At 44.7% G+C, this 15,561-nt stretch overlaps 1 protein-coding gene across 1 annotated transcript in view; it reads right to left on the reverse strand.

Annotated features, from left to right (window-relative positions):
- DCBLD1 (discoidin, CUB and LCCL domain containing 1) overlaps positions 1 to 14,899 on the reverse strand; it is a 46,033-nt gene extending 31,134 nt beyond the window's left edge. Inside the window, 2 exon segments of the mRNA XM_058802105.1 lie at positions 14,489 to 14,830; positions 14,833 to 14,899. Of these exon segments, the coding sequence (XP_058658088.1) occupies positions 14,489 to 14,830; positions 14,833 to 14,899 (409 nt within the window).
- Between the last annotated feature and the right edge of the window lie 662 nt (positions 14,900 to 15,561).

Below are 15,561 nucleotides of genomic sequence, written 5' to 3' on the forward strand. Positions count from 1 at the left end.
GGACTTCCAAAGTGGGGCGTGCACTGTCAGTGGTACACAGGCTACTTTGCAGCAGCATTCCCTGAAAAGCACGAGCTGCTGCCTCTTTGCTCAAGAGGTGAGGGTAGGGGCCCTCAAAGTGTGTCTTCATGGCAATGTAAGGAGCCAGCTCAGCTCTGGAACCTTTCCTTGGTGGAGAGGCATCTGAGGAGCAGCTGCACCTGATCAGAGGACAACAGGAAAAGGCACATGGAAATACATAGGGGGATGTGTGGACTGACATGGAAAACAGGAAGCATCCATAGCGGGGGAAGGAAGCAGGTATCAGATAAGAGACCTTGACTACTAAAGGAAGCAATTTTTACTGAACTATTTAAAAGCATACTAGTAACTTAAAATTTGTATTCTAAAGCTTAAGCTATTTTGTTCTGCCCAATCTTCCAAATAATGGAAATATTTGTGGCAGTGGACTAGTGTCATATACACACACATACAGGCAGTCCTCAGTTTCAGGTCATTTAGGGCATAGGCACACATTCCATAGGAGTCTTGCATTCTGTTATCCTTTATCTTGGCAAAACTGAAGCTAATCCAAGAAGTGTTAACAAAATAAAGAATCCTGCAGGAGATGGGAATTCATAATGTTCACATTAACTACTCAAAATTTTCCTTTTGGGGATATTTTCGTTAAATGGTTTTGGTCTGTGCCATTTTAATTACTATCTGAATTTCCTTCCAAAATCATTAGAAACAACAAACTTAAGGTTTGATAGGATTTTTTAAAAAGGAAAAACTAGGAATGAAGTGTTGAAAAAGAAGTGTTGCCATACCAAGAAGGGGGGAGAAGTGGCATGCTGTGCTAAGATAAGCTCCAAGCTATCAAACTTTGACTTGCTACCATATAATTACACTGCCATTTCATCCAACTCACTCAACTGCTCTTTCACAAGCAATCACATTTATTTTGAAGCTTTGGCATTACTACTAGCTTTGTTGCCTAGTATTTATTTTTGTCATAGGTTCATGCTGGAAATAGAGGTGAATAGGAGATATAGATCCAAAATCATATCACCATAAAACATATTCAATATGGTTTTTTTCAGATCTCCTTTTTCACATGCTTTGAAAAGCATCTGCTGTTCAGGGTTTTTAACCAAGCACTGTTGACTTTAGGATGCCTAGGAAAAAAATCAAGATGAAAGGAAAGCTGGCTTCATGAGCAAATCACCTTTTAATGGAAACTTTTGGCAACATGAGTGAAGATATAAAGAACAATATGGTAGATGAGCTGTCAGCTTTTTGAAGAGAGAGGGGTCCACAAAGGTCTAGGCAGTGTAAAACCAGACCACTTCCAGCAGGACACAGGACAACCTTGATGCCTGTGTAGCCAACTGCTGTACAGTATAAAAAGAACTGCCCATGGCCTTTAATTTAAACGGCATGTTTCTAACTGTGAGAACTTATTTTAGCTGGAATAAAGAAACTACAATATTGAGCTTTGTTTGCAACATATCCTTAGTAGGGAAGAAAGGGAAAAACAGCAGTAAAGTTATGGAATCACATGGGGATGAACTCCTTAAAATGGAAAGTCACAGACTTCATCTTACTGGGCTATGTTCTGGCCTCTGTCACCTTTGTACAATGCCAAGGATCTACTGTGGTGCAAAATGCTGCTCAAAAAACTGCAAAGACCTTGCTATCATGCCAAGACCCTGACAACTGTCCAGGTCACAGAGCCGTGTATTTCTGCAGAAAGTCTACAGGCAAAGCCATACATGAGAGACCTCAGCTTGCCATCCTCCTCTGTTGAGGTTATACAAGGTCTTGTTCCCAGAGAAACTCCTTTTTTTTTTTTTTTTTTGTTAAATCTGTCTTTGAGAGAGAGCATTAACACCAGAACATCTTTTGAGCTAAGAAAGCATCAATGCTATTTTCTGACTTTTCACTGGTGGAGCATGGCCATCCAAACACTCCAAAGCTCAGAAGAGGAAGGCTCAGCATCAGCCTATCAGCCTGCACCTATAACATCCCTTGCTGCCTCAGTTCTGCCTGCCTGCCATGAAGCAAAAGGTAATGATATAAGCTTGTTTGCCACAAGAACCAAAGTAATGTCCAAAAAGTCAGACCAAGTCCTAGTAACTATTGCTTCTTACAGAGAAAGCTGACTGCAGCTCTGAATTCTGAGTTTCTCAGCAAGATTAAGATTTTTCTTTGCTCTGGTACACTGAAATTTGCTGGAAAACACACCCAACAGAAGGAGTCAGAAGGTACAGAGGGAAGGTAGAATAAAGCTCAGGATCTGACAAGTCAAAGAACAAATTAATGACTAAATATTAGTTAAAAACTCCCAAATATAACATCACTATATAACAAGGGCTCAGAAAAGGAGGCAAGTTGTAAGGAATTCAAGCATATCCCTAATCACATTATCAAATGTAAAATGTGAAAAATGCTGCCATTAGTTTTGCTCTTATTATTTTCCACAGGAAATTTTGATTTTCAGTAGAAATATGTCGGCCAAACTTAAAATACAGTGAGTGAAAACACAACTCCTTGTCCTTATGAAAACTATGGCTTAAACACCTGATGTCACACTCTCTTCTATAGGCACAGCTCTTCTGGATGGAAATATGTTTATTTAACCAGTCAGTTTGACACAGACTTTCTTGCTGACACTAAATTTTCACTTATCATTACTTCTGAGAACTGTTTTCTATCACCCCATTTGGCAAGAAGCTGTCAGCCTTGCCTCAGACATCCAGGTTTCATCACTTCTCACTGGACAGAAGCAAAGCAACACATTTGACCTAAGGTACTAAAAAACCAGAGAATGTAAACCTACTCAGATTTAATAAAATCTCTCCCCAGCACCAGGGGTTATTGAAAACACATCAAACATGCTTTGTAGAACAGGTTCCCATCAGCACTTGAATCCAGACCAAGATATGATCTCTGAGCCGTGGGCGACCACCTGCTGGCCTAGCTGCAGGTTATACCAGAGATCACACAGCACTGGAATTAAGGCTGTTTACCAGAGATAAAAATAATCTCCCACGGCAGATGATGGAAACAACTCCAACAACTCCCCAAGAAGGAAGAACCACAGCTGGCACCTTCTGCCACAGCAGCAGGCATGCCACTCACACCTTGCCCTCTCTCACAGAGTGCTGGCCAAGAGCAGGGCCTGTCTGTAACCCCAAACCTGGGACCCCACCAGACGACACCAGCACATGTGGCTGTGGAGAGGACAAGAGGAGACCCCAAGGGGCTGGCAGGTATCCCCACGCTCAGACACAGATGTAAAGGATGCATGTGGGACAAGGTGAAGAAGCATCTGTGTCTGTGCTGGGTCTGACCATGGCTGCTGGCCCACAGGCAGGAGGGCCCCTCCAGCATCCAACCTGCCCAGGAAGGACAGAGGTGATGAAATCAATGCCCACAAACAAACTCTGGCCCCAGTCTGTGAGCTGCCTGGGACACAGCCCCTAACAGGTACTAGGTTCCTTCTGGTACCCTCCTGTCACCCAAAACCACCTGACTGGACTGACCCTCTCCTTCCATCCCTTCCTAGGCCCAGCACACAATCCGAGCCACAGTCTCTCACTCCCCTGCTCCCTGGGCTTTTCCACCCCTTGGCTGCACACACGTGTGGATGCACACAGTGCCTTCATGCAACCACTCAGCACATTCCCTTCTGTGACAGGCAAAAGGCTGCAGTTTTTCAAATAAGTGCTCTATGAAGTTTCCATGTGCTGCACCTTCCAGAAACACGTTGATTCGGCCAATTACAAAACAGTTACAGTGTATGATATCAAAGCATTTTCAAAAGCACTGCTACAATATCCTGGCAGCAAACAGCTGCCTTTTTCATCCCTCTGATTCACCCTCATGCAGCAACTCATAGCAGCCTTGGACTCACTCCAGTGCTAAATACATGTTATACCTAGGCGTGATCACGCACCCAGCCTGCTGCTCCCCATTCCATCGCAGGAGCCCCGTGGGGCCCCAGCTTTTCCCACTTGCTCTCCCTGGTTACAGATTGCTGCTGCCTGGTGTCCCTTGGCTGCCCACTCTTTCCACTGGGATGAAGACCCCCAAAGCAACTTTATTTCCCTTCCACCCTCCTCTCGCCCAGTTTGACATCCTTTGAAGGTCACCTTCATGGTGGTGCTTGGGAGAAGGCAGGTTCCTCTACTCCACATGGAGGACAGGGAACAGAGCTGTTGGGAGCTCATGGCCTGTCCTTCTCCCTTTTCCACGCCTTTGTTTGAGAGGAGAGCAGAAAACTGCGTTTGAATACCTAAACTCTGAATCCAGCCCAAAAAATTCAGCATTTTCTGAAGAGCCACTGCAGCAAATGGGCACAGTCAAAGGGGGCAGAATGCCATGGAGTCAAAACTATGGCTCTGAGAGCTCTGATGAGAAGCCCCACAAGGAGAAAAGAGATTTCTCCCATCTTCCACATTGCTTTCACTGAAGTAATAACTTCAGCTTATTAAAAGCTACAATAATAACTGAGTCAAGGAGTTTTGCATCTTGAAATGAGATTTGAGTTATGCATAAGAACAGATAAGTATCCAAGAAGGAAATCAACTCCTTCCAGTCAAACCTGTGCCCTCTCTGCTCACGTAGGATAGGAGAAAAGAGAAAAAAAACCCAAGTTTTCTTGCCAGATGCCATCTAAATCCACTGCAGTGGTCTGAAAACACTTTGGTTTTCATACAGCAACTCTAACCTTCATTACTAACAGAACCATGCATGCTGCAAACATAAATGGGTTCACATCTTCACTGCTTTCTGAGGTGGAGTAAAATGCAGAGTTAAGTGCTTCATCTCTAACCTCTACACTGCCAAACCTGGGTCAAGAGCATCAACTCTTTACTGTGCCATTACAACAGAAGAGACACCTCCACAAAAGCAGGACCTAAACCCTTCACTTCCACAGAGAATAGTGAGATGTCAGAGCTTTGTGCTTTTCCTGACAGTGAGTACTTTTCCTGTTGGCCCTCAAACAAAGGGCAACACCACAGCCCTGATGCATTGTTGGGCAGGTGAGAACCCCAAGTCCTCCTTCCCAGCAGTGCTGGGCTCAGAGCCACTGACACCACAGGGAAGGTAGAGGGAGAAATGGCCACACATTTGGGAACTTCACAAACCCCTGGATTCAGGGCAGATGCCATTTACACCAGCCAAGCAACTGGCTGAGCCCTGCTTCAAAAGTATATAAATCCACAGGAGGATTTTTTTGGAAGTCCAGCTTTATGTTCTTTACATTATTTTGTGGATGCAGAAAAAACTATTTTCAAATAATGAAAGAAGCCACTAAAAATTAAGGCAAGTCTATAATGAAAAAAACCCCAAAGTGATTGTCATCCTCCATGGCCTTCAAATTAGTATTAATATATTTTTAAGGGAAAAAGTCTCCCACATCACAGTATGCCCTACTGCAAAAGGAAAAACAAATAGCACATAAATATTTTCTTTGAGTTGCATTTTAATTTAACTTCATTAAGAAGTCAAGAAACATTTTATCCTCTGTGCTGCAGCAGCTCCTGAGGATGCTTATTTTGCTGCCCAAGCTAACCAAGTGGTGGCTGCCAGGAGGGCTAAGAGCAGGAAGCGAAGGTAGAGCAGCAGAAGAAACAAAGGAACACTGTGGAGTGCTGATTTTATTGCCCAAATTATTTACTTACCAACTTCAAAGGGATGCAAAAGGAGAAGGAGGCCAAACAAACCACAGCATGTTTTTCCCTCCTCTTCACAGACATTATTTACTGTAATGTCCCTCTTAAAGCAGAAATGAGAAAGAAGCAAATGACCTCCAATTGGTTCTACTGTGGTTCCATAAATCACAGATTCCCACCATGTGCCCAGTCACCCCCACAGCCATTCAGGCTCAGCTGGGAACTGGCTTTCCTCGGGATGTCCCCTGCAGCCAGCCTCACGAGATGCTCTGCCTCAAACTATGAAAAGTTATTTTGGTAAGCAGTTGGATTGCCATCATCAGGTAAAGAAAAAAACAAACCCTGACAACCCTTTTGAACTCTTATCTAGCAATGTAGCTTACATCCATATGACCATTTTTCAAAGTTTGAGTTTTTTAGCCATTGCAGCACAGCCATCTGGGAGTAGACAGGGAAATGCTTTCAGCTACATGGCAGTGACTTTGCAGGAATTGCTACAACTGACCTGGGCTGCCTTTACTACCCCAGCAACCTCTCACCTTTGCAGAAGTTCTCAAAGACAAATACATACCAAGATCTGAGACTTTATTTATTTAACTGCTAAAAGGTCAAAAGAAAGCAGATATCTCCTTATAAGCAACTTCTTCTATCAACATGAAGACACATCCACCAAGCCAGAACTTTACACTCAGCATGCAGGTTTGAAACCTGAACAAGTAGTAAAGTCTTTCTTACACTAACACAAATGTGAATCACGATCTGGTTCCACTGCAATCTGTGAAAGACAGACAGTACCAGAGTACATGTCAAAAATAAGCATGTTTTAGTCACTGCTTCCAGGACTTAGGCACTATACCCAAATGTAGCCCGCCAGAGAAGCGAGCTTCAGTGCTGGAATTTGCTTTTTAGCACTCTAAATACAGCACTCTTGAGCTTGTGGGTGTGAGAAAACTTCTATGCCTTTTTAACTGCTGAAACAAAAGAGATTTGTAATTTATTTATTTATTGCATGGCTTCATTTAAGTATTTTTCAATGCTTTCCTTTTATGAAGGTGGCATATTGCTGTGACTGACCACCTCAACATCTTATTGTTCAGGTGTGAACAGATAGGAGAATGGAGCTACACATGTATGTAAATTTCAGAGGAATCTTAGAGTTCCATTTTTGCAAAAGGGAAACTGATTTTTTGTTTTCTAAATAAATAAATGATTACTATGAGATACACGTCCATATTACACACCTTAAGTGCAGAGAAGGCACCGAGTCCACTGCCAAGCACTTCTTGTAGCTGCGTGTTCAGAAAGAATTGTGAAGGACTATAAATAAATGGATGGCCACGGTTCTCCATCAGCCACTCGTGCAGAGTAACTCAGGACCCTGGTGATGGTTCAGAGCTATGAAGGCTATGAGGACCAAATATCCCACAGGCTGCAGTTTCTTCCCTGCCCCTCTGCCCACAGCAACCCAGAAATGTGTTAACAACAAAGGGCTGGAGCAGGAGATGGAGCTCCTTCTACCCTGTGCTGGGCTGTCCCTAGGTTGGGGGGACATTTTGCCATCAGGGCATCTCCTCCAGTTCTGCTGACTTGAGGCAAACATGAAGCTGGAATTTTGGATTTTTATTAAGGGCTTTTCAGGCAAAGTAGGAAATGCTAATCTTAACTAAGAGTCATATCATATGTATGCAAATTGTTTGCTCTACTTTCTCCATCTGTTTTCTTCCCAGGTTTTTCTCTGCGCTATGCTTTACTGGAGATTAACTTACAGTATATTGCACCAAATTTGGACTGTGTGGGAAACATATGCTGCAAGCTCAAGGCCAGACTCGAATATTGGGTTGCACAGGAATAGGAATATTCACAGCAGTGCTAAGGACTGACAAACCCACAGGGACAGGAAATTCAGAGACACCAGGGTAAGGAGAGGCTGAAGCAGAGCTGTTCCAGTTACAGTAGCAGGTGGGAAGGCAAGATTTCAAAACAGTTTTAATTTGGGCAAGAGGAAATGGCTGAACATGATAGAATGAAACCACACACTCCCCTCATTTTAATATGCAATTACCTTGTTAGTGTGATACATGTTGAGCAAGACAGACAGTTATCAATGATGGAGAATGGTCTTTTTTTTCTGGAAATCAAACTCGTCCTGACTTACTTGAAAAATCACACATCCACCTCTTATGCCTGTACACCCAGGTGGAATATGTCATTTGTTAATAAGAAAGGACCAGAGAAAGGATGCTACTTTTCTCAAAGTGAATTATACAAACACCCCATTTTCCCCAAGGTGTAAATCAACAAGTATCTCAAGAGAAAACAAACAGGTTTGTGATGAAAACAATAATTGTCTTTTACCAGCACAAAAAAAAAAATTCATGTCTTTTGACTCAGTGAACCCAATGTCTAAGAAACTATTTCCTCCATGGTTACTGCTAACTAACAACAAATGGGTTTTTGTGACTCTGGGAGAAACGGAAGCAAAATTTTACTGAACTAAGATGAAGAAACAATCAAAGAACTACTCTGGCCTGATGCACTGAAAGCAAGGAATGCCTTTTATCAGTATAGTCCCACAACCAACCTGTTTGATATTCATCCTTAAGGTACTAAACAAAATGGTACATGCAGAAACTCCATAAGCTTTTGTGATCTTCCCAATTCATTGTGGTTACATATAGTTGCTGTGAAAGATGTTTTAAATTTAAAAAGAAAAAAAAAATAAAGAAAGGAAAGCAGCTACATCATTACTTAAGTACTACAGTGTTGGTTGTGGCACCACATGTGACCCACAGCATCATTTTTGTGCTTTCTGTGACACATCAATGAGACTGCATAAAAGGTATTTACTTATAGATGTGGAAAAGAGCAGAGTATAGTTTTTGCCCTGTATTCACCACTTATACTGAAACTCCATAATTCCATTGTGAGCAGATTTTTTGATTAGCAGCAGTATTAAACAATCACATTCTCGACTTTTGAAACAGGATACGTAGAAAGATCTGAACAGTTTTTCACTCAACCCAAGAGTGAATGTCTCGGTGTAACTGCTTAGTTTGATACAGTTTTAGTTTGCTTTCCACCTACAAAACACAGCAACTAAGTTTCATCTAAAAAACCACAATTTTTTAAATTTTCAAAACACAAGCATTAGCAAGACCATGAGTTTAAACTAAACAGGTCTCTTCCGTCTGTGCTAAAATCCTAGATCAGTAAGTGCCAATTCCTTGGTTTGAAAATGTTAACATGACTGCTCAAAAAGCCTTCAGTAGCTCAGAGGAATTTGAAGTTCAATTCCCCTGCAGCATGCTGACATAAGAAACATGGGCTAATACAAAGCCCTGCCTTTGGGAGGAAGCTGACACAACAGGGAAGGCAGCAGCTCAAATGTGAGCCACGAACCTCGCTGCTCAAACATCCCAGCAGAGGGAGACCCACAGGATAATTGAATTTATTTTACAAGTTAAAATAGATTTTTGCAGACCCGGAGGACAAAGTGTGGACTTTTGTTGTTGTTGTTGTTATGAGTTCATTTTACAAGTGAGGCATTGCTGACTATTAAGATCAAAACAACATACCAACACAGAACTGGTGTGGCACCAGAGCAAAACACGAGTGAATTTCAGGCAGAAGCCACACATCTCCTTTCTTCACAGTTAGTGCAGCTGCAACAACAAGGCTCAGGCACGTAACAAAGCCATTCTGTTTGGGTGGGTGAAGAAATCCACCTATGTTTCCAGCTTTTTGAAATCTCTGCTGCTACTCCATGAAGAAAAGTTTTGTTTGATTTCTGACAGGACACACACAGGCCTTTGTATAGCATGAGGGATCACATCCAGAATTCCCCATGTGTTTTTGTAATTTGAAATAAAACAAACAAACAAAATTTTTATTCAGTGGACAGGAACATCTGGAAGATGACATCAACATGACTTCAACTTTAATGTCAAAGCATTGGACTGAAATCCAATATTGTTAAACAATTTGTGGTGGAAATGCCAGAAACTCAAACATCATGGAATAAAACTGTGATGGATATGAGGTTTCTGCAGCAACTGAAGGAAGAAACAATGTTTTAGAGCTTAACTAAATGCCTGATGAAAACTAACATAATTACAGATGCAGCTCAGGCTGAAATGCATGATACTAAATATAAAAATGAACACCCTGGTCCTGTAGGAGGCCTGGGGACTGGGTTTCTAGCCTTGTCCTGCTCTGCTTTCCCCATTTATTCTCCTGTCCCTGTTGTGGTTGGCTGGAAAACACCTTCACTGAAGCTCTTTGGAGATGGGCAAATGCTGCACAGCTCAGGTGCCCTCATCCTTCTTTGTGCCTGTGCGGGGGAGCAGAATGGAGCTGCCATCAGACAGCAGCCCCATCCCATCAGGGAAATAGAAATCACAAATATGGTCCCAGTGGGACTGGAAACCTCGCTCAAAGAGGATGAGAAAGTACCACCACCACCAAACTATGCCTTCATGTCTTGGAAGGAAACTGCTGAGAGGCAAGTCCTGGCTCTGTCAAAAGAAGAGACAGGGAGAGAGGCAATGAAAGACCAAAATGCTTCCTCTCCTCAAAGCACTCAGCTCCCAGGCCTAATTACACAGCATCAACAATCCTAACCAAAACTACTGGCAGCCTCTCTCTATGTATGAGCATACAGCCAACCTCAAAATTGTGGCTTTAGCACTCACAATTTTCACAGGCCAAAATCAGCTTAATTAGATAATTTGTAATTTCTTTTGAAAGGAAAAATGAAGGTATCTGTATACTCTTAAAACTAGTCAAACCACTATCCTTTTTTATTTAAGCATCACTATTAGCTTGTCCCAATTTGAAGTTTCCCACTCCCAGTTCTAACACTAATTAAACCTTTTGGGGAAGTTGTGCGCTCATTCTTATGCATTGCTATTAATACTTTTTATTGCAGTTAGTTGGGATCCAACACCATTCCACTGAACCCAGTCAGAAGGATTTTATTTTGATTTTGTCTGGCTTGTTTTATTCTTAGCAGATGGTGCAAACCCATATGTTGATGAGTACATGCCACAGGAGAGCATCTGATCCGATACAGCCAGCCCCAAACTACAGCAATGCCTGTGCTGAGGACTTCAGTGCCTGCCACCACACAGGACCACACTTCTCAGCATGGTGTGAGAGCTCAGAAGGGCTTTCAAAACTATACCAGTCCTGGTGTCTAAGATACTTTTGAAAAGGTACCTCAGGCATCTCTATACGGTAGTATGACTGTCCTCAAAATTGGTATTTTTTCAAGCTAGTTTTTACTGTGCTACCCACGTAACTCAGGTGGACTAAAGGTGACACTGATATGTGAGAAATATAAATGAATATATTTTTGCATATGCAAATCGACAAATAATTTTCATGAAATATATCTCAACAGCCATGCAGGTAACAACTTTCCCAAAGCATCTTTTTTTCCCCGCATTGTCAGAGACTCCTGCTGCCCTCCCTGTCTTTGATTTTGTTTGAAATACATCCCCTGATAACCTAAAGTGAAGTACTTATGAAGAGCTTACAGCTATTTATAGCAAAGGCTGTGTGACTGAAAACATTGCAGTTTTCTTGTGGTGGGTACTTGCATTGCTTATGAACTGCAACTGGAAAACTGTTGCTTCCCTCTTTAGAATTCTAGTCACCATTCCCAAGGCAAGAGAGAGGGAGCCAAGGAAGGAAACAGACATAAGGACAAAATGCAAACAAACTGAAAATTTACCAATCACTTATATTCAGAAACTGAAGCGGGGGGCGGGGGTTTGGGTACAAGAAAGACTCATCTCGATCTGCATTTCAAACTGCTGGAAATGGGCATACAAAGTGGATTAGCATGATCACACCAGTATTCCTCAGCAAGGGTTTTGTGCAAGCCCCTGAGAACAGGCATAATCTCTGGTAATTACTGGATACACTGTTGTCACATCGAATAACAGCCTTTCCTCAAAACATATAAAAGTCTGCTCCCCATCGATCCTTCCAATTGGGCATTGGGTGCCACTGTCAACAGACCCAGGAACACAGCAAGCAAAGCTCACTCCTGGACGCTGATCTGCAAATCCCACATGAACTAGTTTACATAGCTGTGTTTTATTTGAAGTGAAAATAAATGAGGTACAGCAAGAGCAGTGGCTTAAATCTTGTACTTAATAGATTAAAATCCCTGTTCCTCTTATGCCTTCCTACAACCAAACAACCTTCGGGTCAGTTTTAAGTCCTACTGGCCAGAAATGTGATAGAAAATGAGTCAAAATTATGATTTCTGCTGCTCACAATTACATGGTTCAAGGTCTTGCTCAACATCAGAAGAAAAGACAAGGAATGGTGAAAGGCAAAGATAATGCGTTCAGGTTTGGTTCCCTTCTGCCTTCAGATTTAACCACTGGGGGACATTTTTAGAAGAGATACCAGGATATGGGATGGCTGTGTGAGGTTGCTAGACAAGGTAAAGGTATACTTTTTACTTGTCAGTAAAGAACTGGCAACTGAAACCCCAAAAGATTGGTGTACAGCAGAATAAAAAGAGAAAAGAACCACCTCTTATTATAAATCCCAAAGCTATATGTTACTCATGGACAGTCATGGACAGTCATAGATGGAGTATTTGTTCCCAGGTGAGACCTACTAAGCCTATAAATATTTTTTAAATTAAAATAGTTTCCCTTGATCCACACATCTCTTATCATCATTTTATGGACAACAAAATTCCACATTCATAGATGCCTCGGACAACACACACATTTAACATGTTTTCAAGAACAGAAAGAGTGCTGACACCTGGACTCTACACAGCCACACTCAGATACAAGTCATTCTCTGAAATAACCAAGCCACAGTGAAAAAAGAGGTCTTTCCTTAATTTGAAACTGAAGAACAGAAGCTATAACAGCCCTTTCATCCTTGTTCTGTAGCACCCCTCAAGAAAAAGTTAAGAGGAAGGTAAAGTCAGCTCATGAGGTGTCAGAAAAATATAATGCTTCATTTTTTAAAAATGGATATTTTAAATTGAATATACTTAAACCAGTGCATCTTTCTTTGAACCAGCTGGTGGGAAACACCAGCGGTGACAAGATACAGAATTATCTGAAACTCGAGCCTGATTCACTCTGGCACTTCTCCTGCTCCATTACAACTTCTAAATCAAGTCAAGAGGCTTGTGTAACAGGAAGTTTGTATCCACTTATCCTTATCTCCTTTCTCCACTGGTGTGACTTTAAATTACCCTTAATTTATAGGGTAATAGTAATAAACAAACACAGAAGAACTTCCACCCGTGGAGAAATGAAGTGTGTGGGGGGAATCAACATCTTTCCTGCTTTCTAGACACTGGACAGATTATCTTGTAAATCTGAGTTTGGTCCAAAGAGAACCAAGCAGAATAGTACTTGTCTTTCCATTCTGTTGATTTGATAGTAGAAACATTTTTAACATTAATAAAACAAAAGTGCTTTTACCAATTAATTTGGAAATATGGACAAGATAGGACATTCATACGTACTACTGTGTTACTGTACGCACAAAAACCCCCTGAAATCCCAGCAGACTTACTATTACTCACTTGCACCCCAAATGACTTTCTTCTCCCTGGTGCCATTGAGTGAAGAATAAGCATTGGTGAGAGAGAAAACAAACAAAAAACCCCTCCCCTCAACACAGTGATGAAAAGAGGGGATTAAGAGAATGTTTTTTTCTTTGCCACATATGTTTCCTGGAACATATCAAATTGGAATCCCAGCGCACAGAGGACAGAACAGCTAAGCTACCAAGAAGCTGGCAAGTGGCAACACGACTCATACCAACTTCTCCCTTTTGTGGAGAGCCGTATCAGAAACCTCTGTTAATAGGAGGTTATGGGAAGAACAGGTATAAATCAACCGAAGTACTTTCTGCCAACGACTGTATACAAAGCCAATGCCTATATAGAGCTAATGCACAGCGCTGGGTTCTGGAATTTGCAGCCAACTCGGAACATTAGTACGGGATTTCTAAGTTATCTGAATGCACTGTCAAGCTCATTATGATGCTTAGTTGCCAGTACTAGCTATTTTATCGGTAGCTGCCAGTGAAGTCTTCTAAGACGGATGCATCAGGCCACGCAATGCAACAGCCAAGGGGCTGCAACTCCGCGGGCAGAGATGTCAGCTGCACTGGTAATTTACACAGGAATCTTAAAAACACAGGGCAAAGAGAACGGTACCCGCACTCTATTCGCAACAAACTGCACTACCACAAAAAGGCTCGGAACATCCCCTCGAGATCCCTACGAAACTTTGTCCCGACACAAGCACGGGCACTTCACTTTCTCCCCGAGGCGGCAGGAGAGCAGAGCTGCCCGTTCGCGGCTGCGGGACGGGGCTGCCGACCCGGCGCCGCCGGAGCAGACGCGGAGCTGCCGCTGACCCAGCGCCGCCCGCCGCGCCCGGGGCTCCCGCCGTGGCTACGGAGGCGCGGCCGCAGCCGGGCGCCCAGGTGGCCTCCCCGGCACGCAACTTTCCCGAGACTTTTTCGGCGCTTATGTGACTTATTGTAAAAGAAAAAAAAAAAAAAAGTCCTAATTAACAAATACCAAGAAAGTCGTAGTATACATTTACCGTAAGGCTGGTTACCACTTTAATCTCTCAGCTACTCAGACACAGGGATAAACCCGGCGAGGATTAACCAGGTCAGCTATATACAGCCCCGAGAGCAGCTCAGGCTACGCTCGGGCAGAGCAGGAGGCGAGCCTGGCGGGGGCAGCCCGCCGCAGCCCTCCGCTCGCCCCCCGCTCCCCGGGGCCGCGCCCGCCGAGCCTCCCCGCCCGGCCCCGCACTCACCCAGCGTCTCCGCCCGCAGCCAGAGCGGGGCCGAGGCTCCGAGCAGCAGCGAGAGCAGCAGCGAGGGGGCGGCCCGCGCCCCCCCGGCCGGGCCCATGGCTCCGGCTCTCGGCGGGGCGGCCAAGGCACAACTTCCCCACTTCCCTCCCGCTCCTTTCTCTTCCTCTCCTCTTCCTCCTCCTTCTGGTTGGGGCGGCTCCGGAGCCAGCCCGCGCTCCCGCGGACGGGGGCGGCCGCCTCCCGGCATCCTGCCCCCCGCAGGTGTTTCTGCGGAGGCGGAGAAGGGGCCGTGCGGGGCTGCCGCTGGCCCCGTGCCCCGCCGGTGGCCGGGCTGCAGCGCTGCCGCCTCCCCGGCCTGGGGCTGGGGGTGGAGAGAGGAAACGGGAGAAGGGGAAGCGCCACAATTCCCATTGGGCTGCCGCTCGGGGTATCTCCTCCTCCTGCCGTGGACCGAGGGGCCGGCGCGGCCCCGCCGCCCCCTCCCCTCGCCGAGCGCCGCTCTCCCGCCCACCGCCGCTCCGGGTGCTGCGCCGGGGTCGCGGCGTTTCCCCAAAGCCTTGCGGCCTCCGGCATCGCCTGCCAGCCCCCGAAGCTGGCGAGCCGCGTACATGCCCACACACATGTATACACGCGCTCGTATATGCGAGTATGTTCTTGAGGAAACAGGATTATTTTGCCGTTCGCAGGCTGATTCTAGGCATCGCTCCCGCTGCCGCGGCGGGAAGGGGCGCGGGGAAGCCGCAGGGTGTGTGCGGGGGAGGACACGAGTGGGGCCGGACGCTCCCGCTTGCCCCGTCCGGCCCCGTCAGTACAGCTGGGGTCGTGATGGGGCTTCCCGGTGCTGGGGAAGCGTCTCCGCGCAGGTTTACAGGCCGTGTGGTTTGCTTGTGCCAGCGTTGTCTGTTACAATTATGGACGGAATTAAATAGGAGTTTTCTAAAGTATGCTGTGAGCATCTCCCTCTCTGTCCGGCTCTGAAGAAACCTGTGGCATAGGGAGGGTTGCAGATGCACGGCAGGGAACACAGTGCCAGCAGCTGCAGGAGACCCGAATGTTAAGCAGGCCCCTGTGGT

The sequence above is a fragment of the Ammospiza caudacuta genome, chromosome 3 (genome assembly GCF_027887145.1).
Source record: "Ammospiza caudacuta isolate bAmmCau1 chromosome 3, bAmmCau1.pri, whole genome shotgun sequence".
Lineage (NCBI taxonomy): Eukaryota > Metazoa > Chordata > Aves > Passeriformes > Passerellidae > Ammospiza > Ammospiza caudacuta.